The sequence below is a fragment of the Narcine bancroftii genome, chromosome 1, assembly GCF_036971445.1.
Source record: "Narcine bancroftii isolate sNarBan1 chromosome 1, sNarBan1.hap1, whole genome shotgun sequence".
NCBI classification, from domain to species: domain Eukaryota; kingdom Metazoa; phylum Chordata; class Chondrichthyes; order Torpediniformes; family Narcinidae; genus Narcine; species Narcine bancroftii.
Window position 1 is genome coordinate 123,545,535 of NC_091469.1, and position 25,909 is coordinate 123,571,443.

The following is a 25,909-nucleotide window of genomic DNA, read 5'->3' on the forward strand; positions in this document are numbered from 1 at the left end:
ATTTTTCGAGGATGTGACAAAGAGGGTGGACTTGGGAGAGCCAGTGGATGTGGTGTATTTGGACTTCCAGAAGGCCTTTGATAAGGTACCGCACGGGAGACTAGTGGGCAAGATCAGGGAGCATGGTATTGGAGATAAGGTGCTGACATGGATAGGAAATTGGTTAAGAAATAGGAAACAAAGGGTTGGGGTAAGCGGGTCTTTTTCAGGATGGCAGGATGTGACGAGTGGAGTGCCGCAGGGATCGGTATTGGGTCCTCAGTTGTTTGTAATTTATGTAAATGATTTGGATGAGGGTATTATTAATAACTTGAGCAAATTTGCAGATGACATGAAACTGGGTGGCGCTGTGGGGTGTGAGGAGGATGTCAGGAAAATGCAGAGGGACTTGGACAGGCTGGGGGAGTGGGCTGCTGAATGGAAGATGACGTTCAATGTAAGCAAATATGAGGTTATCCATTTTGGGGGCAATAATAGGAAAGCTGAGTATTATTTAAATGGAGACAAGCTAGGGAGTGGGGAGGAGCAAATGGATCTGGGAGTACTTGTTCACCGGTCACTGAAGACTAGCATGCAGATTCAGAAAGCTGTGAAGAAGGCAAATGGCATGTTGGCTTTCATAAAGAGGGGATTGGAGTATAGGAACAGAGACGCCCTTCTGCAGTTGTACAGGGCCCTGGTGAGACCCCACCTGGATTATTGCATCCAGTTCTGGTCTCCAATTTTGAGGAAGGACATACTAGCTATAGAGGGTGTGCAGCGCAGATTTACAAGGTTAGTTCCAGGGATGGCGGGATTGACATATGCTGAAAGGCTAGAAAAACTGGACTTGTATCCGATGGAGTTTAGAAGGATGAGGGGGGACATGATTGAGGTATCCAAAATCATCAGGGGGATAGACAGGGTGAAGTCGGATTACTTGTTCCCAATGATGGGGGAGACGAGGACTAGAGGGCATAGTTTAAGAATACAGGGTAGGCCCTTTAGGACGGAGATGAGAAAACATTTTTTTACCCAGAGAAGTGTGAATCTGTGGAATGCTCTGCCACAGAGGGTGGAAGAGGCAGATTCGCTGATTATGTTCAAAAGAGAGTTAGATAAGACTCTAGTGGGCAAAGGAGTTCAGGGTTATGGGGATAAGGCTGGAAAGGGGTGCTGATGGTAGTGATCAGCTATGATCTGTAAAATGGCGGTGCTGGCTTGATGGGCCCAAGGGCCTACTCCAGCTCCTATTGTCTATTGTCTAATATCTCTACTGTGGCGGTGTGAGCAGTGGGAGAAACACAGCCACCACGTTGAGGGTCATTAACGACTGTTTTTATTCCAATTCAGCACGTCCCTATAGGGGCAGCATGAGCTCAGTCTCCTGGTGCATTGTGACATCATAATCAGGGCACGAGCTGGAAGGGATGCTGGAGTCAGAGAGAAATCTCTGACGACGCCATTTCCCCATGGCTGCCCCGCCACATGGCGATATAAGCGGGGCCAGTTCGCCATGAGGATCTGCGCCACCACACAACACCACCACCCCCCCAGAACCAGCTACGCGCCCTGTCGCTTTGGCGGCCGGTCCCGGTGCTTGGGTGCGGCCGTCTGCACCGGCTGTGATATGTCCACCGTAAAAAATTCCTCTCTCCCCCCCCCCCCCCCCCCACAATGTCCAGAGTGAAGGTTCCGCCAGACCGATGCAAGACTTTGTATGGCCCCTTGTACGGTCGCTATAGCGGTGCACCTTGTGGTCCCCTCCACACGGAAATGAACTTGGCCGAGTCAAGCTCTTTGGGGAGATGAATCGGCCGGGAGCCGTGGTGTGCCGGGGGTGGGGGAGCTAGGGAGGCCAGTCACCTGCGCAAGTCCGTCAACAGGTTTATGTCGGTGGCCATGGTGTCAGGGTCTGGGCCGAAAAACTCACCCAGCAGGGAAAGCAGTGTGCCATAGACCATCTCTGCTGCTGAAGCCTTCAGGTCCTCCTTGGGTGCTGTCCTAATCCAGAGGAGGACCCAGGGTAGTTCGTCTGCCCAGTCTGGTCCAGAGAACCTGGCCATAAGCGACCCGTTGAACTGCGGGTGGTATGCTGTGGTGTGGTGGAGCTTGAACCCCAGGAGCTTCACCATCTGAGTCCACAGAGCAGACGTGAACTGCGCCCCTCTGACGCTTGTGATGTGCACCAGGACTCCGAAACAGGCGATCCATTAGCTGACCAGAATCCTGGTGGACGTCTCCGCGGAGGCCTTCTGGATAGGGGCTTGCATGTGTCGCTGGTCCTTGGAGGTCTGGCACCTGGTACAGTTCCTGGCCAGTTCCACCACCTCCTTCTTCAGCCCGTGCCACACAAACCACTCTGTGATCATCCGCACGGTTGTCTTTACCGCTGGGTGAGCAAGGTCGTGGATCAGACTGAAGTCCTTTACCCTCCAGTGCTGCAGGACCACCAGGCGCGGCGTGCCTGTTGAGACGTCGTAGAGCAATGTGTCCAGGCAGCTGGGCTACCGGATATCCTTGAGTCTGAGGTCCGAGATGGCATCTCCGCATCGTTCCTCTGTGCCTGAGCCAGTTGCTCGTAATCCAGGCCGGGCGCGAGAGTATTGATGGCTGGAAGGGAGAGCACATCTGCCACTACGTTTTCCTTGCCGGCCCTGTGTTGGATGTCGGTCATGAACTCAGACACATATGAGAGGTGGTGTTGCTGTCTGGCAGACCACGGATCCTTGGCCATCGCCAGTGCTTGAGTGAGGGGCTTGTGATCCATAAAGGCTATGAACAGCCTGCCTTCGAGGAAGTAGTGGAAATGGCAGATGGCCAAATAGAGCGCCAGGAGCTCCCAGTCGAAGGCACTGTATTTGAGCTCCAGCGGGTGCAGCTGCTTGCTGAAAAAGGCCAGTGGGCACCATTGCCCATCGAGGCACTGTTCCAGAACCCCCCCCCTCCCCACTGCTGTAGCTGAGGCATCCATGGAGAGCGCCATGTGCACCTTCGGCCATGGATGCACCAGCAGCGTGGCGCTGGTTAGAGCCTCCTTTGTCGCGATGAAATCCCTGTCCGCCTCCTCTGACCATGATAAAGTCTTTTCATTGGTGGCCATGAGCGCGAACAATGGGCGCATGATGCACGCGGCTCCAGGGATGAAACAATGGTAAAAGTTCACCATCCCCGTGAACTCTTGGAGGCCTTTCAGGGTGGAAGATTTGGGGAATTGTTGAACAGCCACTACCTTCTCTGGCACCGGTGCGGCCCCAGCTGCCAAAATGGTGTGCCCCAGAAACTGGATGGACACCTTGCTGAACTGGGATTTGCCACATTGACTGTGAGGCCGAAGTCCGCCAGCCGGACAAAGAGTGTGCGATGGTGGGATTTGTGTTCATCTCGGTTGCGACTGGCAATGAGAATATCATCCAGGTAAATGAACACAAAGTCCAGGTCTTTTACAACTGCATCCATGAGGTGCTGGAAAATTTGGGCCGCGTTCTTTAGACCGAAGGGCATATGCAGGAACCTGAAGAGGTCGAAAGGGGTGAATATGACCATCTTACCCACGTCGTTTAGATACACTGGGATCTGATGGTATCCCCGCACGAGGTCCACTTTGGAGAAGACCCGTGCACCGTGGAGGTTGGCGGAGAAGTCCTGTATGTGGAGAAGTCCTGTCAGGGGTGGTTGCATCGTTCAACCGACGGTAGTCCCCACAAGGTCTCCAGCCCCCGGACGATTTCGGGACCATATGGAGCAGCGATGCCCAGGCGCTGTTTGAGCGCAGGACAAATCCCAGTTCCTGGAGAACTCCTCCTTTGCCTGCTGGAGCTTCTCAGGCGGCAGCCATCTGGTTCTAGCATGCAGCAGGGTGCCCTGTGTGGTGATGTGGTGGAAGCCCTGCTGGGGCAGAGCGGCATTGAACCGTGACTCCAAGATGGCGGGGAACTCATGGAGGATCTCATCAAACTCATCCCTGGCGGCGGCTACGATGGCGATTTTGGGCCTGCGGGATTCTCCTGTGTCCAGTCGGGTGGAGTGGAACGTTCAGGCGTTGACCAGCCTTTTGGCCTTCATGTCAACTAGTAGGCCGTGAGCTCTGAGGAAGTCAGCCCTAATAGCGCAGTGCCCACGGAGGCTAGGGAAAACCTCCCATCTCCTTCTTGATCTGGATCTGTGCCCTGCGGGTGCCGTAGGTCCTGATGGTGGAGCCATTGGCTGCCCGCAGGGTTGGACCTCAAGATCGGGTGCGAGTCTCTAATGCTGTGGGGGAAGGACGCTGAGCTCAGCCCCTGTGTCCACCAAGAATTGGTGGCCGATGGATCTGTCCGTCACATGAAGGAGGCTGATTGTGTGGCCAGCCGTTGCTGCCATCAATGGCGGCTGGCCTGGTCATTTCCCTGAAACCCACAGGGTTAGCGGCACTTATGGGCTTGCGCACCCCAGCACTGGTGGTAGAAACATCAGGTCGACTAGCCCTCATCTGGTTTGGTCTTGGGAGCGGCTTGCGGTTGGCTGGCTCCTGGTCGTGCCACCTGGTTGAGGCCTGCCTCGTTCTCCCTCTTCGTGCACCAGAGAGCATCCGCATGGGCTGCTGCTCTCCTCGGGTTCGAGAAGTCTTCATCTGTGAGGAGCAGCTGAATGCCCTCCACCATCTTTTCCAGGAATATCTGGCAGAAGAGAAAACAAGGCTTGTGGTCTTCCACCAGGACCAGCATTTTGTCCATCATTGCCGATAGACTACGGTCCCCAAGCCCATCTAGGTGAAAGAACCTGGTAGCCCTTTTCTGGGGAGTTAGCCCAAAAGTTCCAAGCAGCAGTTCTTTAAGGGCAGTGTACTTGCCCATAGCCGAGGGTAGTGGTGGATGATGTCATCCACCCTCGCTGCCGTATCTTGGTCCAGAGCGCTCACGACATGATAGAACATCATGGCATCTGAGGAGATGTTGCGGAGTTGAAATTGTGCTTCCACCTGCCCGAACCACGTTCTCGGTCGGTGGGTCCAAAAGGGGGGAAGCTTGATGGAGACAGCGTTAACCTCTGCTGAATCCATGGTGTTTTGAGTCCAGAAAAACATCTGGGCTCATCGGGGTCACCACTGAGGCAGAGTGAGCAGTGGAAGAAACACAGATTGTTTTAATTCAAATCCAGCATGAGCTCAGTCACCTGGTGCATTGTGGCATCATAATCGCTGCCCAGGGTGTGGGATGGAAGGGATGCTGGAGTCAGAGAGAAACCTCTGACGATGCCATTTCCCCATGGCTGTCCCGCCATATGATGATACAAGCGGGGCCGGTTCGCCATGAGGATGTGCACCGCCACACAACCACAGATAAAAGATGCTGACCACTTACCATATCCATTCTTCTTACCATTTTGGATATTTACCCCTCTACTGTACCCTTTTGCTCAGGGGAAAACAAGCCCAGTCTATCCAATTTCTTGCCATAACCAAGGTCCTCCAATCCAGACAATGTACTGGCAAATCTTCTCAGCGGTCTCTTTCCTATTTTCGCTAGCAAAAGAAGATAACTTAGAATAGTATATGCAGTAAAACCCCTTGTATTTGGCACCTATGAGGATTCGTTGGTGCTGGATAAGTGTATTTTTTGGTTGCTTGAGACTTACTCCCACAATGCCTAATACATCTGCATTAAGAATAAACAGTTTAAAAAAAAACAAAAGACAAAAATATTATACTGTACTTACACTGAACAAACCTTACCTGAATGAATACTGTATATACTCACATAACAATCAATCCTGTATAATAGTCAAACCACCCCCCCTCCTTTTATTGCCCCAAAAATCATGTTTTTCATATGAATTGTGTAAATGTTGGCCCCCTGCCCAATATTTGGCCCCAACCACCTGCCCATCTGAGCTCCCAGTGTCCCAACCACAAACCTTCACCTCAGCCATCTGCCATTCTGACGCCCCGGCCACCCTCCCACCAAAGCTCCCTATACCTCGTCCGCAGATCCTCGCCCTGACTGCCCACCGATTTGAGCTCCCAATGTCTCAACCTCGGACCCTCACCCCTACTGTCAAACATCAGAGGTCCCAACGCCCCAGCAACAGAACCTCTCCTGGGCCCCTGACTCTCTCTCATCTGAGCTCCCGACACCCCATGCATGAATTTGCTACTTGATTCCAGCCATCCAAGCTCCCAACGCCTTGAATGACGCAGGTACTTATCACGGTCAAAAGTAGTACCTCACCCAAATTTGACCCGAAAATAAATCCCCAAAAGTCGACTATTATACAAGTATATATGCTACTTTTGGATTCTTCAGTGAATTTTAGCCCCTCAAAAATGTGACCCATGTAAAAATCTTCTCCCTCCCCAAATTTGACCCCAAAAATTGATCCAAAAACTCGACAATCACATGAGTATATACGGAATATAAACCTTTAACCATTTTACTTTATTTTTCAGTCTCATTCTTTGAAAGACAAACAATAACATTATAGTTAATTAACCTCCCCACGAACCAAGTTTATAGATAAGATGTCTGACTGGAGCGACTCTTACTAATCAGGGATAAGGAGGCACTTTAAGAGAGTCAGCCCAACAGCAAGTGGCATCCATCAACTCTTCATCCTGGGCAACTCCATTGTTGTTTCACCCAACTTTATTCAAACAGTTGCTATGAGCAAAATGCAACCAAGGCTGAATATTTGCTCCCATCTTCACCAAAGGTTTATGAGTTGCTTCAGGGAACATTTACTTAAAAAATTTTAAACTTATGTATTTTTACCTATTATTTTATTCTTATTTTTATTTTAATTTAGTTTTCTTGGTTTTTGTTTGGCCATTTGCTTGAGACTGCCGGTTGCATGAATTCCAGATACCAGGGGTTTACTGTATATTTTCAAATCAAGGGAATGAGACATTGGCTTCTACCATAACCAAGAACAAAGTGCAAGGTTGTAATCAATTATCCAATTTGTTTTGCAGGAATCAGTTTCGTACTTTGCGACAGGCAATCATTGACATGGTTTTGGCCACAGAGATGACAAAGCATTTTGAACATGTGAATAAATTTGTGAACAGTATTAACAAACCCCTGACATCTTTGGAAGAAACAAGCTTGAAAGTAAGGCAGAGCTTCAGCTTCCTCAGTATGGACGTCACTATGAATGGTTGACAGGACTAATGATTGTGATTGACACAATTCCCTCGCAAAATTAATTTATTCCATAATATTTATCTACATTGAAATAATTTAAATTAATTCAAGGCAGACTTAATCTTAGAGATTTTAGATTGCTGTACAGCTTCATGCAGAAAGCCATAAAAGATTACAGCACAGAAACAGGCCATTTGGCCCATCTAGTCTGTGTGAAACTATGATTCTGCCAAGTCCCACTGACATGCATCCAGTCCATAGCCCTTCATACCCCTCCCATTTATGTACCTGTCCAAATTCTTCTTAAATGTTAAAATTAAACCTGCATTTACCACTTCAGCTGGCAGCTTGATCTACACCCACCACTCTCTGTGTAAAGTTCCCTATAATGTTTCCCCTAAACATTCCCTCCCTTTCACCCTTAACCCTTGTCCTCTGTATCTCACCTAACCTCAGTGCATTTACTCTATCTATACCCAGTGCATTTACTCTATCTATTTCACAACAGTGAAATCCTGATTTTATGCGCTCGATTTAATGCAAATTTGGATATATTCATTGGACTTTGGCATTGGGGCATCAGGCTCATGGCAGGAGTGGGACATCGGGCTCCCAGACTAATTTAAAATGCATACCGAATAACTGGGATGTTCCAAGTAGAGAAGAAATGGAAATGATGTTGGAAAATATGGTGAAACCCCGATTTAGCACAACCCCACATTTTTGCGATGAGATTTTACGGACCCCAATAATCGCATTATAACAGGATTTCTCTGCATCTCTATCAAAGACCCCCTTATAGACAAATAATAATATTTACTTTGCCCTCGACTCTGGTGTCAGTACTTTAGAACTGTTACCAAAATATTCTTGTCATGCCAGCAATTCTAGCAAGGACAATTGCACCATGCCCTTAATTTCAATGAGAGGATTGGTATGCACAGAAATTCTTCTCTAAATGTGTAGTTAGTAAGAATTTTTCAGACTTCAATCAAAACTGGTAATAAATGACTAAATCAGGATGGAAGTAAACCTGGAGTGACAGCATTCCCATGTACTTACTTCCTTTATCCCTCTAAGTGGTACATGTTGTGGATTTGGGACCAGTAATGGGGACAACACCCCCCCTCCACCCCCCCCCCCACCCCGTTGAAAAGGAGACGCAAAGATTACCCTAACAACAGTGGTAGGCCAGGGAGGCACTCTGCAGCTAAAGGACACACACAGGTGATTAGGCAAATTGGTGTGATATACCTTGTGGGGAGCACAGACTGCAGACAGTTGAGGTTGGTGGAGGAGTTCCTTGAATAATAATGTCTGATAATCATCCATTTCAGCTTGCAACTTAGATCAGATCAAATACTATTTATTGTCATGTAATAAAACAAAAATGCAATATTATAAGTAATTGCCTTTAGTCTGCCATAAGGTAAAGGTTTGCCATTAGTATTAGCATTGTCCAGCATCCTTTACAATCAGAGAAGCAGAAGAGTCCCCCCCAGAGTCAGTGAGTGTCCATGGATTTGCCTCCAGAGCTCCCGCAGCCTCGGCAGCTGCACGACTCTAGTACAGTTCAAACCATCGGCAACCTGAGCCCAGATCAATACCTCGAACAGGCTTCAGCACCCAGGGCCCTTTGTGAGCCCCCCTTGTGCTCAGCATCTTATTGAATCCTGGTTCCAATACTTGGTTCTCATGAGCTAGTCTCCAGCATCCTGCAGCCTGGAATGAGTCCTTTGACTGAAAGTCACCAGCAGCCCGCAGCATATGTGGATTCCTCGCTGCCTGTGTATGTCCCTCAGCCCCAGAGCCCCTTACTGGTCTGCCACTGTGGTCACCATCATTAGGGTCATCTTCTCTGCTTCTTCTTCTCAATAAGATTGAAAGAGTGCAGCGAAGATTTACAAGGAAGATTACTGGTGCCCTATGCCAGTCCACTGGAGTCTGCAACCCCTGGGGGGCTGCATCCGATCACAGTCCCCGCCATCTTGGGCCCAGACACCATGGATGCAGGATTTTAAATAAAACATCATCGGCTCCTTTAACAGGCTGTCTAAAGCCTATTATGGAGCCTTCAGCAGGAGGACTGGGCAGTAGGACTCTGTGAGGGAACACTGTGTCTCCATTCCCCGCTTTCCCCAGCACGTTCTTTTTTACATGCCCTGTATTTCGTTTTTCTTTCTTTTGTCATGTGACCAATTTGCATGAAATTCATAGTCTCATGCTTACTCTATAACAGAAATATTTTTGGTTATTAAAAAAAAGCCAATATTAAAATCTGAAATACAAACAGGAAATAGTCAGGTAGATCTGTGGAAAGAGAAACAATTACTGTTGGAGATGAAGACACAGATGTGTTTCCAGCTTTTTAAGGCCTTATACCTTTGATTATTCATTAGCTTTTAGCTCGACCTGTCAACTCAAGTGTTATTCAATATTTCCTGGCTCCCACTCATGCATAGACCTTCTCATTGATCTGTTATTTTCCCCTTTCCCTGTTTCTTAAAAATTCCTTTATTTATAAAGTAAAATACAACTTGTTGAAAATAAATGGACATATCTTCAAGTGACCAGAGAGGTACGGGACCTATGGTTCAGCTGTCGCTGTGGCATGATTCCCTCCAGCATGGAGAAGGACCTTCCCGAGCAAACGTTGTCTTATGCAATCTTATATTTATGTCACCCTTCACTAAATCTACAGAATCCCATTTTCAATGTTGCAATCAAAATTCTGCCACAGATTTAATGTATTGATGCATACAGTTTAATTTCTACTTGTGTTCTGCAGAGTGAGAGCAGTGATGGTGAATGTCCTTCCAGTATTAAGAGCGCAATGGAAAACAGGCTGCTGATCAAACGCATGTTGATTAAATGTGCTGACATTGCTAACCCTTGCCGTTCAATTAACCTGTGCATTGAATGGGCGGGCAGAATTTCGGAAGAATATTTTGCTCAGGTAATATTGCAATGTTTCAGTTTCTTCAGTCGATATGCCAACAGAAATTTTTCAAATTAGTCCAGCTTTATCTGAGAATTAATGCTTTAAGACTGTGGGACTCAGTTTTTTATATTTTTCTTTGTGCTAACTCAGTATAGGTTAAGTCATTGTTATTTCTTGCTGAAAATGTTTATTTTACAATTGAAATGAGGGAAAGAATTGTTTCCACATTCATGATGGGTGAGGGGGACAGGGGGGTCAAATCAAACAAAACGTGTAGATTTATCCAAGTTATCCATTTCAAAGGCTGCCATCAGGAAAGAGGTATCGGTGCCTCAAGACTAGCACCATCAGCTTCAGGACCAGCTGCTACCCCTCCACCATCCGACTCCTCAACAATAAACTCAATCAGAGACTCCTCTAACATAACATAACAATTACAGCACGGAAACAGACCATTAGGCCCTTCTAGTCCGCACCGAACCAAACACCCCTTTCTAGTCCCACCTCCCTGCACAATGCCCATAACCCTCCATCTTCTTCTCATCCATATACCTGTCCAACCTTTTCTTAAATAATGCAATTGACTCCGCCGCCACTATTTCTCCCGGAAGATCATTCCACACGGCTACCACTCTCTGAGTAAAGAAGTTCCCCCTCATGTTACCTCTAAACCTCTGCCCCTTAATTCTTAACTCATGTCCTCTTGTTTTAATCTTTCCTCCTCTTAACGGAAATAGTCTATCCACATCCACTCTGTCTATCCCTTTCATAATCTTAAATACTTCTATCAAATCCCCTCTCAACCTTCTACGCTCCAAAGAATAAAGACCTAATCTGTCCAATCTCTCCCTATACTCTAGATGCTTAAACCCAGGTAACATTCTGGTAAACCTTCTCTGCACTCTCTCCACTCTGTTTATATCCTTCCTATAATTAGGCGACCAGAACTGCACACAGAACTCCAAATTAGGCCACACCAACGTCTTATACAATCTCAACATCACCTCCCAACTCCTATATTCCATGCAATGATTGATAAAGGCCAGCATACTAAAAGCCTTCTTCACCACCCTATTCACGTGAGTTTCTACCTTCAGGGAACGATGTACCGTTACTCCTAAATCTTTCTGCTCTTCTGTATTCCTCAATGCTCTCCCATTTACCACATATGTCCTATTCTGATTCTTCTTACCAAAATGAAGCACCTCACACTTATCAGCATTAAATTCCATCTGCCATTTTTCAGCCCACTTTTCTAAGCAGTCCAAATCCCTCTGCAATCCTTGAAAACCTTCTTCATTATCCACTATTCCACCTATCTTAGTATCGTCTGCATATTTACTAATCCAATTCACCACCCCATCATCTAGATCATTAATGTATATAACGAACAACAATGGGCCCAATACAGATCCTTGAGGCACACCACTGGTCACCGGCCTCCAACCTGACAGACAATTATCCAGTACCACTCTCTACTTCTCTGGATTTTTTTTCTCCTTTATTACATAGTCAGTTTGCTTACATTTCTTTATTTGTTGACATGTACGTTGATTACAGTTTTTTTTTTGCACCAACAATAAGTAGTAATTCTGCCTGGCCCTCAGGACAAAGAATCTCAGGGTTGTATGTGATGTCATGTATGTACTCTGGCAATAAATCTGAAATCTGAAATAAATCCTGGGACACTAGAAGTGGGCCAAGTGTCCTGCTTTTAAAATCAACCAAGTCTCCATTTCCTGATTAATTTGCTGCTGTAAATGTGTTTGTTCAGTTGCTGGCAGAGAAGGGAATAGGATTCAGCTAGGTATTTCTTCACATTTGCTAGTCTGCCAGAACTTGCTGTCAATGAACAGGAGTTGGTGAGAGAGTGTGGGAGGACTGTTTAATAAGTTGAGTACTGAGCTGGTAAGTAGGATAAAGGTTGGAACATGTGCCTGGTGGCAGAGGAGGTGAAGGAGTTCTTGTATGAATACGTTGCTTCAGTGTTCACCAAGCAGAGGGACCTTGGCCAAAGTGAGGTCAGTATGTATTGGAGCATGTTAAGAAAGAGGAAGTGCTGGATCTTCTTAAAAACCTAGGACAGGGTGAGATATACCCCAGGTTACTACAGGAAGTGAGGAAAGAGATTGGAGGGGCCTTGGCAATAATTTTCGTATCCTCCCTGGCCACAGGGGAGATACTGACGGATTGGAGAATGGCAAATGGGGTCCACTTGTTTAAAAAGGTTTTAGGCAGAATTCCGGAAATTACAAACCAGTGAGTCTTTCATCAGTTGTGGAAAAACTATTGGAGAGGATTGTTAGAGACAGGGTTTAGGATTTTTAGAGCATAGTCTTCTCAGGGATAATCAGCATGACTTTGTGAGGGCCATGTCATGCCTCACAAGTCAAATTGAGTTTTTCAAGGAAATGACAAAAGAAATTGATGAAGGTAGAACAGTAGATGTGGTGTTTATGGATTTTAGTAAGGAATTTGACTCATTCAGAAAGTCATAAGTCATGGGGGTCCATGGAACCTTGGCTGGGTGGATTCAGATTTTGCTTGCCTACAGAAAGCAGAGGGTAGAAGATGTTCTGCCTGGAGGTCAGTGACTAGTGGAGTTCCACAGGGATTTGTTCTGGGACCCCTGCTCTTTATTATTTTTATAAAGGATCTGGATGAAGAAAGAGAGGGATGGGACAGTAAGTTTCCTGACAACGTGAAGTTGGACGTGTTGTGGATAGTGTAGAAGGTTGTTGTAGGTGACAACAGGATGACAGGATGTAGAGTTCAGCAGAGAAGTGACAGGTGGAATTCAATCAGGATAATTACGAATTGATGTATTTTGGAAGGTCGAACGTCAAGGAGAAGAGAATATATGGGTCAGCACAACATTGAGGGCTGAAAGACCCGTACTCTAGTCCTTTATGTTCTATAGTTAGTGGCAGGATCCTTAGCAGTGTTAAAGATCAGAGGGACCTTGGGGTCCAAATCCATAAATCTCTCAGGGTTGCCACACAGGTGGACCGAGTAGTTAAGGGCCTTCATCCTGGCCTTCATTAGTCAGGGGATTGAGTTCACAAGGTCAAAAGACAAAGGAGCAGAAGCAGGCCACTCAGCCCATCGTGTCTGTTCCGTAAAAAATACACTAGTTCCAACTTCCAGCCTTTTCCCCATATCCCTTGATGCCTTCACTAATAAGATACTTGTCTATTTCTTGTTTAAATATTCCCAGTGATCTGGCTTCCACTGCTGTATGCAGCAGCGAGTTCCACAGATCTACGACCCTCTGGCTAAAGAAGTTCTTCCTAATCTCTGTTTTATATGGTTAACTAATTTTCAGTCTAAGACCCCTTGTCCTCTATTCACCCAAGGGAAACATCTTACCTGCATCCACCCTATCTAAACCTTTCAAAACATGAAAAGCTTCTATGAGATCTTCTCTCATTCTCCTATACTCCAATGAATACAACCCAAGAGCTACCAAACGCTCCTTGTACGTTAGCCCTTGCATTCCGGGAATCATCCTAGTAAATCTCCTCTGCACTCTCTCCAACAACATCACATCCTTCAGGAAGGAGAGGTGATGGAGAAACTGTAAGGTGCAGAGGAGATTTACCAGGATGTTGCCTGGAATGGAGAACATGTCTTAAAAGAGGTTAGTAGAGATGGGGCTTTTCACTTTGGAATGAAGAAGGCTGAGAGGCGACTTTATTAATAGAGGTCTACAAGATTATGAGAGGCATGGATAGGGTAGGCAGCCAGCACCTTGTTCCCAGGGCAACAGTAGCAAATACCAGAGGACATTTATATAAGGTGAGAGGAGGAAAGTTTAAGATAGAAGTCAGGGGTAAGCTTTTTTTTTCAGAGAATAGAGGGTGCCAGTATTGTCAGGAGTGGTGGTGGAGGCTAGTATGATAGGGACATTTAAGTTTCTTAGTCAAGCACATGGTTGCAAGAAAAGTAGAGGGTTAGGGTGTGAGTTAGGGAAGGTTTAGATTGTTGTGTAGCTTTATTATAGGTTAGCACAACATTATGGGCCAAAGGGCCTGTACTGTGATTTTCTATAGCCTATGATATCAATGCCAGATATTTTGAAGTAAGCAAAACTCCACAAAACTAAGGAAGGAAGCAACATTTTGGAGCCAGGTTGAAATGCAAAGGTGGAGCATTTGCTTCGTATTGAAGCAAAATTTTATGGCTCGTTTTCATCAAAAAGAAAAGTGATTTCTATTTTCCAATTCATACTCCCAGTGGGTTTATTCTTAGCATAATTTCCTGCAGTCTGTTTTGATTGGAGGGGAATCCATTTTTGTTATTGCTTGTCAAAGTCAGAGGATTCTCCTGCAGGCTTAAATCCTTCACTTTTTAAAAAAAAATTAAATTTAGAAATACAGCACTGTAACAGTCCATTTTGGCCCTTGAGTCCATGCTGCTCAATTTACCCCCAATTAACCTACACCTCCAGTACGTTTTCAACAGTGGGAGGAAACCGGAGCCCTCCAGGAAAACCCACGCAGACACGGGGAGAACGTACAAACTCTTTACAGACAGCGTGGGATTCGAATCCCAGTCCCAATCGATGGCGCTGTAAAGGGGTTGTACCTACCACAATACGAACCATGCCACCCAGATGATCCTGCTATTGGTCGTCATCCTGAAGAAAATGAAATTACGCATTTCACTTCATGTGTGTTGACACATTATCTCTTTATAATATTGGTGCGCAATTAATCTTAAATTAACAAGTTGTTTCTTTATCAACAGACAGACGAGGAGAAAAGCCAAGGTCTCCCAGTTGTGATGCCGGTCTTTGACAGGAATACTTGTAGTATTCCAAAATCTCAGATATCGTTTATTGATTATTTTATAAATGATATGTTTGATGCTTGGGATGGTAAGCATTTCATTTGGTTTTTAAATATATAAATATGCCATATCAATATATTTTGATTCCCATACTGCTTTGGGGTGTAGATTATCAATGACTGTATTCAGAGCAGAGGAACATTGTTAAAATGTTGGCAGTGTAACGAAATGTGTGATTGGCTTAAATGTGTATGTAGAATTTATGCTGCATTTATGGCAGTTCAGAAGTAGAAAGCTGCAGGAATTGAAAGGCATAACTTACGGTGCCTCAATATGCTGCCAATGCAAAATACATCCAAGAATTATTATTTTGTTAAATGACTTTAAACCGTTTTTCCAGGAATGCCACAGGGTTATAAGGTGATAAACTGCAAATTTTGTCAAAACTTGCCCACATCGCTATAATTGGTTGCAACTCTTGTATAGATAGAGTAGATCCCAGGCACATACCTGAATGGAGGTCTTTCCCACTTAGTTGGGAGAGTTTGAAGGCAAAAAAACCTGCCTTCTGATCTCTCCAATCTGATCTACCTGTCCAAGTGGACAGATAATGCCACATCTGGGCACAATAGGAACTATGCACAAAGGTACAATTCCCAAAAAAAAAGTGCAAATTATCTTCATTTCATCTGACATTATATAATTTGATGTCCATCTTATCCTTTATATTTCAGGATTTCATGAAAAAGGCTAATGGAAAATTAAGTATGTGTGTTAAATTGTATTTTTAAATGTCATTGATCATTTTCATGAAATGTCTTCGTTTCAGCATTTGCAAACCTGCCCAATTTAATACACCACTTAGCTGAGAATTACAAGTACTGGAAAGCATTAGACGAATCCAATTATAAAGGTCTGCGGCTACCATCTGACCTTTAAAGTAACAGTGAAAGGACAACATCTTTCTCGTCAACCTCACTTTACATTGTGACTCAAGCCATTATGAGATTCTATTTTAGTTCAAGTGACTGTATATTATAATGTAATATAAATGTTACTCAAAGCAAGAACCCTTTATGGTCAGAATACTGGAAAATTATGTTGAATTATCACTGCAATGTCCCAACTACAAAGAGAACGGCTGAATTTCAAGACTGGCTTCTTCACGTTCAACAAGTGCCATTCTAGAAGAGAATCTCACAGGAAAGAAGTGCTTGTCAAGAGAACGCAAAATAAAAGCATTTGCTCCTGTAATTGTTAACCTAAAGCCCTGCATTTAGAAGCAAGTAAGCCTTTCATTTACCATATTGCTCTTTCCTCTAAGTTTCAGGTGTGTGCAACAATTACAGATTTTTGTTTTTTTTCATCTATTTACTACAATTACAGAGGGATTCAGAGACATAGAGCATGGAAACAGACCTTCAGCCCAACTTTGCTATCTAAATGCCACACCCACACTTGTCCCACTCACCTGCATTTGGCCCAAATCTATCCCGTTCATGTATCAGTCCAATTTTTTTGTCAGAATTGCAATAGTACCTCAACCACCCACTAGCAGCCCATCCCATACACACACCACCCTCTGTAAAAACAAAGTTACCCTTTATGTTCCTGCTAAATCTCTTTCTCTTCACCTTAAACATATGCTCTCTGGTCCCCGATTGCCTCACTCTGGGCAAAAGATTCTGAGTTCTCATGATTTATTCCTCGTGGGGTTTTGTACATCATCCTACAGTTCAACGGATAAAGCCCTAGCCTGCTCAATCTCTTCTTATAGTTCAGACCCCCACGTCCTGGAAACATCCTCGTAAATCTTTTCTGTACTCTCTCCAGCTTGACACCATCTTTCCCACAGCAGTGACCAAAAGTGAACACAATACTCCAAATGTGGCCTCACCAACATCTAATACAACTTCAGCATAGCTTCCCAACTTCTATACTCAGTATTCTGACTAATAGTCAATGCACAGAAAGCCTTTTTGACCACACCATCTACCTATGATATGCCACTTTTTAGGTACTATGTACCTGTACTCTGAGATCTTTGATCTACAACACTCCCCAGATCCTTCCCATTCACTGTGTAGGTCCTACCCGTGTTAGACCTCCCAAAATGCAACACCTCACATTTCTCTGTACTAAATTCCATCAACCATTCATCTGCCCAAACTATAAAGATTCAACGGCAATCTTCAGCAACTGTATTCACTATCTATAACACCAGTCACTTTATTGTCATCCACAAACTTGCTAATCATGCCATTTACACTCTCAATAAGGTGATCATGCCTTTCTTGTTCCTCAGCTCCACCCATATAGCCTTAGTAGCCAACCTGTCTGTAATGTCACTTCTAACCATTGCCATGACATTCTCCGTAACCAATAAGGCAACATTCCATCCTTTTACCTCCACCTTTCTTGAAGTGCCTGTACCCTGGGATGATGAGCCGCCAGTCCTGCCCTTCTCTTAACCATGTTTCACAGTTACGCGTTTATCCACACTCTACATTCATCCATCTTACCTGACTGGCCTCTTGCATTAAAATGGGCACAATTTAAACCAACATTCCTTCTTTTCTGTCTTTCTCCTGCCCATTAAACATCCTCTCAACATCAACTTCTAATATCTAACCCCAAATCCCCGCTGATCTCATTTAAACCCATACATAAAGCATGAGCAAGCCTTGCTGCCTGGATCCTGGACCTGCTCTAGTTCGAGTGCAAACCATCCCTCTTGAACAGGTCACTTCTCCCACAGAAGAGATCCCAATAATCCAAAAACCTGAATTCCTGTCCCTTTTCCAGTTCCTCAGCCACAACTTTATCTGGGCATCTTCTAATTCCGTGGTTCTCAACCTTTTTCTTTCCACTCACATTCCACATTAAGCTATCCCTATCCCATAGATGCTCTGTGATTAGTAAGGGATTGCTTGAGGAGGTATGTGAGTGGAAAGAAAAAAATGTTAAAACCACTGCTTTAATCATCCCTAATTGACTCGTTATGTGCAGTTTCATAACTCCAAAGGAAATGGGCCAATGACAATTTTTCTCAAGCAACATATTTCAGTAACAATTGGGTCTAGAGCAGTGATTCTCAGCTTTCCCTTCCCAATCATATTAGGGTTCGGGTTAAGCAATCTCTTTCTAATCACAGAGCACCAATGGCAATGGCTGAGGAAAGAAAAAAGTTGAGAATCACTGTTCTAATTCCAAACCCTGGCACTGGTAGTAATCCAAAGAGGTCCTACTTCTCAACCTCATTCCTAACTGCCTATACTGATTGTACAGGACATCATCCTTTACCTATGTCATTTGTACTAATATGAATGACCACCTCTAGCCCTGAGAATTTTCTCCAACCACTCTTCCACATCCACAAAATCTCCTGTGCCTCCCTCTGTGGCCGCAGAATCTGTCTGCTCCCCTTATTATTGAATCTTCTATCTATATCAATCATCCTTCCTGTCTGCAGCCTTTTGAGATTCAGAGCAAATGAGTGTCACTGACCAGTCTGCTGCTGCTAGCCCGATAGATTAAACGATATCTAAAATGATATACCTGCTAGCGTGGACAATGGCCACTAGAAAAAGCCTGTTCTTCCTTAGTCTCTCCTGATGGTCATCCATTTTATTTACTGGCTGCCCCTTAGGTATGATCACCTCAGTGAAAAACTCATCTAATATGCTTTCAGTATCCAGATGATCCAAGGATCCTCAACTTCCCACATCCAGCAGGAAAAGCTTTCCACTTCTCTGACTGCCTTCCTGCTTAAGAAACTTTTAAGGTTCTACGTCCTACTCAAGTCACCAAAGATCCTTGACTCAAAGCCTCAAAGTCCCACTCACACACCGAACCACTCCACAGTGGTTGATCCACTTGAGCTACTTTTTCCTTTTATTGGCTACAGGGCAATCACATCTCCCATTGGCTGTAATAAATCACAGGAGCGTCAGAAACACCTTTATATTTCTCACCTCCAGCAGCAATCACATCTCCTATTGGCTGTAATAAACCACAGGTGCTCCAGAAACTCATCTTTATATCTCCCACTTCTAATAGCAGTCGCGCCTTCTATTGGCTGCAATGAATAAATGTGATATTTGCAGCATTGACAAGTGGTTTATATATTATAAAAAATATTTAATAGGAAAGAACCTTTTCTGGTGAAGTAAAAAAAATCTGTTCATAATTTGTTGTGAGGTGGAGATCCAACATGAATATATTTAATTAATATTTGAGCTTTAATTTTTAAAATTTAAATTTAGACATACAGCATGGTAACAAGCCATTTCAGCCCACGAGTCCATGCTGCCCAATTTACACCCAATTAACCTACAGCCCTGGTATGTTTTGAATTGTGGGAAGAAACAGGAGACCCCAAGGAAACCCCACAGAGATATAGGGAGAGCGTACTAACTCCTTACAGACAGCATGGGATTTGAACCCCGGTCCCAATTGTTGGTGCTATAAAGGCATTGCGCTACCACTATCAGGCAGGTTAGTGTGGTTAAATTAATTTTCTTTTCCAAAACCTGATTAAATGTACCAAACATAATATTTCTGTATTCCTTAATAATTAATGTTAAAACAAGCACTAATTATTTTTTTCTATTGTCGAGTATGTGACAGCCCCAATGTAACTGTGTTCTATTGTTCAAAAAACTACCTCCAAATGCAGTCTAAACATGAAACAGGTACACCACATAATTTTTGTTAATAAATCCTGGTGTTTTATCCTCATTATTCTACATCTATTTGACTCTGCTCACGTGAGAAAGCACTGACAAATGCTAGTCACACATTTACCATTTCTTTGTTTAATCTGTGGCTACTTCATATAATTTATATTAATAAACTTTATAGATTTTATTTTCACAATTATCCATATTGCCATCTAATATCTATGTTATATCACTTACTTTTCAAGGATGAAAAATTTAAATCTCATTGTTTTATTTTACACATTGATCAATGATGTTAGCCAACTGCCATCCACCTCTCCACTGCACAACTTCCATTCCCTTCAATAACTCATTTGTTTCTGTGTATCTAGAACTGGAATGAAGCTATGGTGCAGACTGTCCAGAGCACTAACAATTCCCCTCAAATATATATATTCCTGTAAAAGTTTAGCATTCCAATGCTTTGTTAATTGTTGCTGTGACCTACAGAGCCTGAGTCTGCTACAACACCCTCTGCTCCTATACTTCCGGAACAATTCACAAATTATGTCTCTTTTTTTTCTCTCTCACATCATAAATGAAAGCAAATACAACATGTGCATGCAGAAGTGGATGCTCAGTTGCATTAACAGGAAACAACAGCATTCTGTGTCAATATATGAAGGTCAACAGGTCTTCTGTTACTAATTAAGTAGGTCAACATGGGAAGGTGCTCACATACCTGTTAGAGTGGACACACAAGGGGATTAACTGAGAAATTTGCTTCAGACACATTTGCAAAGTGAGACAATTTATAAATAAGAAAAATAAACACACGTGGGACCAAAATTAAAATATTAGGTAAAGCAAGTATCAATCTCTAATGTGAAATATACATATTCTAATATGTATGTATGTAAATAGAAAACTTGTAACAAAATATACAATTGTTTATAGAAAATCCAGCAGTAATTTTGTTCATTACTGGGACAATATGTGTAACAATAAAAAAATGCTGTTTTATCAATAAACGTGAGTCTAAACTCTGAAATAATATTGTTGCCTTCTGTGAGGCAAAACATCAATGAGATCTTGGTGATAGATTGTTTGAATTACCCTCCTTTATTTCTACAGCACTGAAGTAAGTTCAGAGCAATTGAGCTCAAAATCTGCGTGAATGAACGTATTGTCATGTACACAAGTCCAGTGCACAAATGCAATAAAAAATCATATTTGCTGCAGCTTCCCACCTACTAAATCACAGATCACATTAAAAGAAAAAAATAATACATTTCAATAGTTGGAAAGGCAAAACAATTTTGCAGTTAGTGCCAAAAAAAATGTGCTGGGTCATTAGTGCATACAGATCTTTGATGGTCTTGAAGTAGTGTAATTGTTAAAATAGGATAAGGAGGTTCAAGACCATGAAAGTTATTGGAAAAAAAATGTCCTTGAACCTAAAGGTGCTAAACTTCAGGCTTCTGTGGCCTCTGCTTGAAAACAGCATGGCCAGGTGATGGGGGTCTTTTAAGAAATTGGCTGCTTTCTTGAAGCAGTGCCTCTGATGGATCGTGTAGCAACTGGTTTGCCACAGATGTGGCGAGCAGATTGACCAGAGTTTATTCATGTTCTGATTACATAATCCAATGCCAAGTAGAACAACAGTTTTGTTTCTTGGTTACACATCTGTGAAAGCATTTATGAAAATTCCCATCTAGTAGGTGAAACTATCTACCTGAAAACTTGTAAACACTCCCATCACCTTTTAACCCATCTTTGAAAAGGCCTCGTGGACTATTTGGTAATAAGAAAATGAGCTTTGAACCAAGTCGTGGTGCAGAGAAAATAACAGAAAATGTTGGAAACATGACACAGAGCTGCCTAATTTCTTGTATTTAATTACCTTCTGCCCTACATTAGCTATAATTCATAAACTGGACAAACACTGATAAAAGTGACTCATTTATAGATATATGAGGTACATTGTTCAATTTGTGACTTTAAAAAAAACAAAATACAGGTATTTTCAAATTACTAAATTAATCAAAGAAAAAATATTCATAAATAATTCTGACTTTATTTAGCATCCTGTTCCATCACTTTAGTCCTTGCTACCTTGCAGGAAGACTCCTGGGGACAGGGAATCAGCTTGACTTCATTATATCGGAGTCAGTTTAATGCAGGGAGAGACACACTGGGGCAGATAATCCGGCAGCAGGTCAAAGCTAATACAATTTAGCCCATTCAAGCTAAAGCTTACATTAACCTCATTTCTGACTACTTAAGACATACCTTAAAATTCCAAAACTGCAGAACAAGAAGTTTGCTCTTCTAGAAATAACAAGTTATACAGACAAATCAATTTATTTGCTATAAGAGTTCATTCGTTCACATTCAATAAAGCCAATAGATAGGTAAATTAACAATGGTGTTAAATAGGTACAATGATTCAGTATGAAATAAGGACGGTCATTTCTGCTCTTGGTACAGATTAAATTTCAGAAATATTTTCTGAGTTCTTTCCCACTAAGAGCACATACAAACAATGTATTGAAACACACTAGCATCAAAGCCCTCAAAATTTCTTGTGGAGTGAATATTGTCAAACATGTATCCTCAACTTCCGTAAAACTTCCAGATTTTGAAAAAAGTTTTACTTTTGAAACATCTTGCATGTAGTATTATATATAATGTCAAACCAACAGTTATGGTGGGGCAGGGATGTGGAAGAGACAAACATTATTATTGACAAAAAATATATAAAAAATAAACATTTTATGACAAAAGCTAAGTCTCATCAGAACTTTTCCTTCTGAAACTTTCAAATCAGAGAAGCAAAATTTGTTTAGTACATTTGCAAAATCAAGATGACATAAACCTAGAACTGTCAGTGAAGATAACTGTGTACAGAAAATGTTCCCCTACTGATAAATATACATATCCAATCAACATATTGGCAGGTTCTTGAAACCTTCAGCAATATTATGAACCACAGAAATATACTTTCCAGAAGCCATTTGAATTGATTTAATCTGGTAACTATCATATAGCATCTATTTTATTTGTTTCACAGTTATCTCAAGATTACACATCTTGTTCTATTTTCTGGAATAATGCCTTGCTCCGTAATTGTGATTCCCTCTCTCCATCCTTCCATAAAATGATGAGTTGGTCTGTTGAACAAGTTACTATTCCATGGTCTTTAGAATATAGGAACATCTGGGAATTATCAAAAGTGATTTAAGAAGGTATAGATTAAACAGTTCAGAGCAAGCTAATAGAAAATATGCATTAATTTTAATTGATGAAAAAATAATAATTTCAATTATTTGATTTCAAGTCAATATTTGTTGGAAAACTTAGAATATTCATCTGTGTGAATGAAGAAGACAACAACTTCAGTTTGCAACACATAGTTAGAAATCTGCTGTCAATGTTTCCTTGCTCCATCAAAAGTTGCAAAGGGATATGATGCAATGACTGATATTTGAAGCGAGATCAGAGGTTGCCTTTGATCTTGATGGCAGAATTAAGAGATAAAATGACATTCCAATTCTTGGAGCAAGGCTCAGAGTGCTAGAGGAATTCAGCAGGTCAGGCAGAATCGATAGAAAGCAATGGACAGTCAGGATTAAAGATTTTCACCCCGAAACATCAACTATTGCTTTCCATGGATGCTGACTGACCCATTCATTTCTTCCACCACTTTGTGTGTTGCTGATTTTCCTGCATCTGTAGATTTCTTGTTTATCACTTTTTAATTCTAATTCTTATATTCTCCCTAGAAACCCAACCTTGCCTTCAAGTCAGTTCAGAAACAAACTGACATATTAATAATTTGCTTTGTAAGATATTATTGGGGTGGCACAGTTGGCGTAGCGGTTAGCACAACTTCATCGTACAGCTCCAGTGATCGGAACCGAGGTTCGAATCCCATGCTGTCTGTAAGGAGTTTGAACGTTCTCTCCATGTCTGTGTGGATTATCCCCAGGGGATCCGGATTCCTCCCACCATTCGAAACGTACTAGGAATGGAGGTTAATTGGGTGTCAGTAGTCGGCATGGGCTCATGGGATGAAATGGCCTGTTACCATGTTGTATGCCTACATTTAAATGAATTTAAAATTAGTTGGTACTACAGAAAAAAAATTCTCATTGGACAAATACTCACTTGCAGTGCTCCTGAATGACCAATTAAATCACCAGTTAACTCCAAGGTCTTAAACATTGAGCCGTTCACCTTGCGTTTTGCCATTTGGTCTTGCTTGTTTGGCCTCCCAATTCCCCACATACTAAAAATCCCTAAACCGAACAGAACAAATAACCAACTTCATTATATTGTAACAACTAAATTAATGAATGCAGCACAAGTGATGACCAGGTCTCCAAACATCTAGTTAACACAGTAAGAGAAAAAAAATGACCCGATGCATATATTGAAAATTTATGCATATGGATCTTTGGCTTACTTGATACAACAAGGACTCTGAAGGTCTCAGGTGAAACAGCTCAAAATGCAAACTGTGGCACAAGGTGTAGGATGAAAATATAACACAGCATATTACAAGTACTTAGTAAATACAGCTCCATCCTCAACATCCATTGGAGCGCTCACACCCCTAACGTCGAGGTACTCGAGATGGCAGAGGTCGACAGCATCGAGTCCACGCTGCTGAAGATCCAGCTGCGCTGGATGGGTCACGTCTCCAGAATGGAGGACCATCGCCTTCCCAAGATCGTATTATATGGCGAGCTCTCCACTGGCCACCGTGACAGAGGTGCACCAAAGAAAAGGTACAAGGACTGCCTAAAGAAATCTCTTGGTGCCTGCCACATTGACCACCGCCAGTGGGCTGATAACGCCTCAAACCGTGCATCTTGGCGCCTCACAGTTTGGCGGGCAGCAGCCTCCTTTGAAGAAGACCGCAGAGCCTACCTCACTGACAAAAGGCAAAGGAGGAAAAACCCAACACCCAACCCCAACCAACCAATTTTCCCTTGCAACCGCTGCAATCGTGTCTGCCTGTCCCGCATCGGACTGGTCAGCCACAAACGAGCCTGCAGCTGACGTGGACTTTTTACCCCCTCCATAAATCTTCGTCCGCGAAGCCAAGCCAAAGAGAAAGAAAGAAGAAAGAAGATAGACAGCATAGCTTTACTCTTTCCTGACATGCTGAAAACTACAATATAAAACTACCCATGAAACCATTAGTAAGGTTTGTAGTCTTGCCTTCAACGTGAATGCTGGGGAAGATTAATATATAACAGTTGAGATAGTAATTTCAGAAATATCTCTACATCAGTAATAAAGCAGCGGGTGCAAGGCAACAAAAAATGACTCTTAATTATCTTCAGCCAGAAGAGCACAGTTGTCAGAAGCACCATCCAATATATCTTAAAAGCCATGAATGAAAATTACTGTAAAATTAACCAGTTTATAATCCTTATGTTGTATTTTACCAATGTGAAATTTGGACTATATTTGTGCCAGCACTAAGTCTGTTCCATCTGTTTGACATCACCCAACTCTACTCCCATCTCAGTTAAACTTCCATTGATGTCTACACTAAATGATATTGTTTGCTCTGAATATTATTATTCTAGTGTATTCCAAACCAGCATCCCTTATTCAGTGGCGTATCTAGGTAAAATAGTGCCTAAGGCAAGCACTGAAATTGTGCCCCCCCATTTAAAAATATTTGCACATAAAGTTGATAGTTGGGTGATTTTCATGCACAATTAGGTTAATGCTAACCACTACATCAACCGTGCCGCCCAAGGTATCCTTATAAATTTCACATGTTGCGTTATAATTTATTGGAAGTGAACCAGTTAATTAATTTGGTTAAAGCGTGTGAATATCAAGATATAGTCATTTCAGATCATGCTCCTGTGTCTTTAAGTTTGGGATTTCCAAAGACTCCGAGAATCAAAAAGCAGTGGAAATTTAACACCAGATTATTTAAAAGTAAAGAGTTTTTGACTTGTTTTAGAAAATGAGATCCAATTCTTCGAGGTTAATGGAACCCCAGATGTTTCTAATTTAATGGTTTGGGATAATATGAAAGCCTATTAACATGGCCAAATTATTTCCTATACAGCTAATAAAAATAAAAAGGCCAGGGAAGACATGATCCATCACATCAAACAGATAGACCTACAATTTGTCCAAGATAGAGACCCGAAGTTATTTAGGAGAAGAACTGAACTAAAAACTAAATTCAATTTACTTTCCACACACCCAAATGAACAACAGATATTAAGAACTAAAAGCCAATCTTATATCCATGGAGAGAAGTCAGTTGTTGGCTAACCAACTGAAAGCCATGTTGGCTAACAACCAAATTAACATGATCCATCTTCCTGACGGTACAGCAACTACCAATCATTCCAAAATAAAAAAATTTAGATTTCTTC

The 25,909-nt window shown here is 42.7% G+C and overlaps 2 protein-coding genes across 3 annotated transcripts in view; one reads left to right on the plus strand and one right to left on the minus strand.

Moving 5' to 3' along the window:
- pde8b (phosphodiesterase 8B) overlaps window positions 1-20,621 on the plus strand; it is a 300,182-nt gene extending 279,561 nt beyond the window's left edge. The window contains exons 20-23 of the mRNA XM_069938086.1: window positions 6,929-7,067; window positions 9,889-10,056; window positions 14,791-14,920; window positions 15,662-20,621. Of these exons, the coding sequence (XP_069794187.1) occupies window positions 6,929-7,067; window positions 9,889-10,056; window positions 14,791-14,920; window positions 15,662-15,771 (547 nt within the window). The 3' untranslated portion in view covers window positions 15,772-20,621. The remainder of the gene's footprint in view (window positions 1-6,928; window positions 7,068-9,888; window positions 10,057-14,790; window positions 14,921-15,661) is intronic.
- Window positions 20,622-21,550: 929 nt separating this feature from the next.
- The window catches only part of wdr41 (WD repeat domain 41), a 72,356-nt gene continuing 67,997 nt past the window's right edge, over window positions 21,551-25,909 (minus strand). For both annotated transcript variants that reach the window (XM_069938073.1, XM_069938064.1), the window contains exons 13-14: window positions 23,664-23,794; window positions 21,551-22,712 (exon numbers count right to left, since the gene is read on the minus strand). In XM_069938073.1, the coding sequence (XP_069794174.1) occupies window positions 22,578-22,712; window positions 23,664-23,794 (266 nt within the window). In that variant the 3' untranslated portion in view covers window positions 21,551-22,577. The remainder of the gene's footprint in view (window positions 22,713-23,663; window positions 23,795-25,909) is intronic.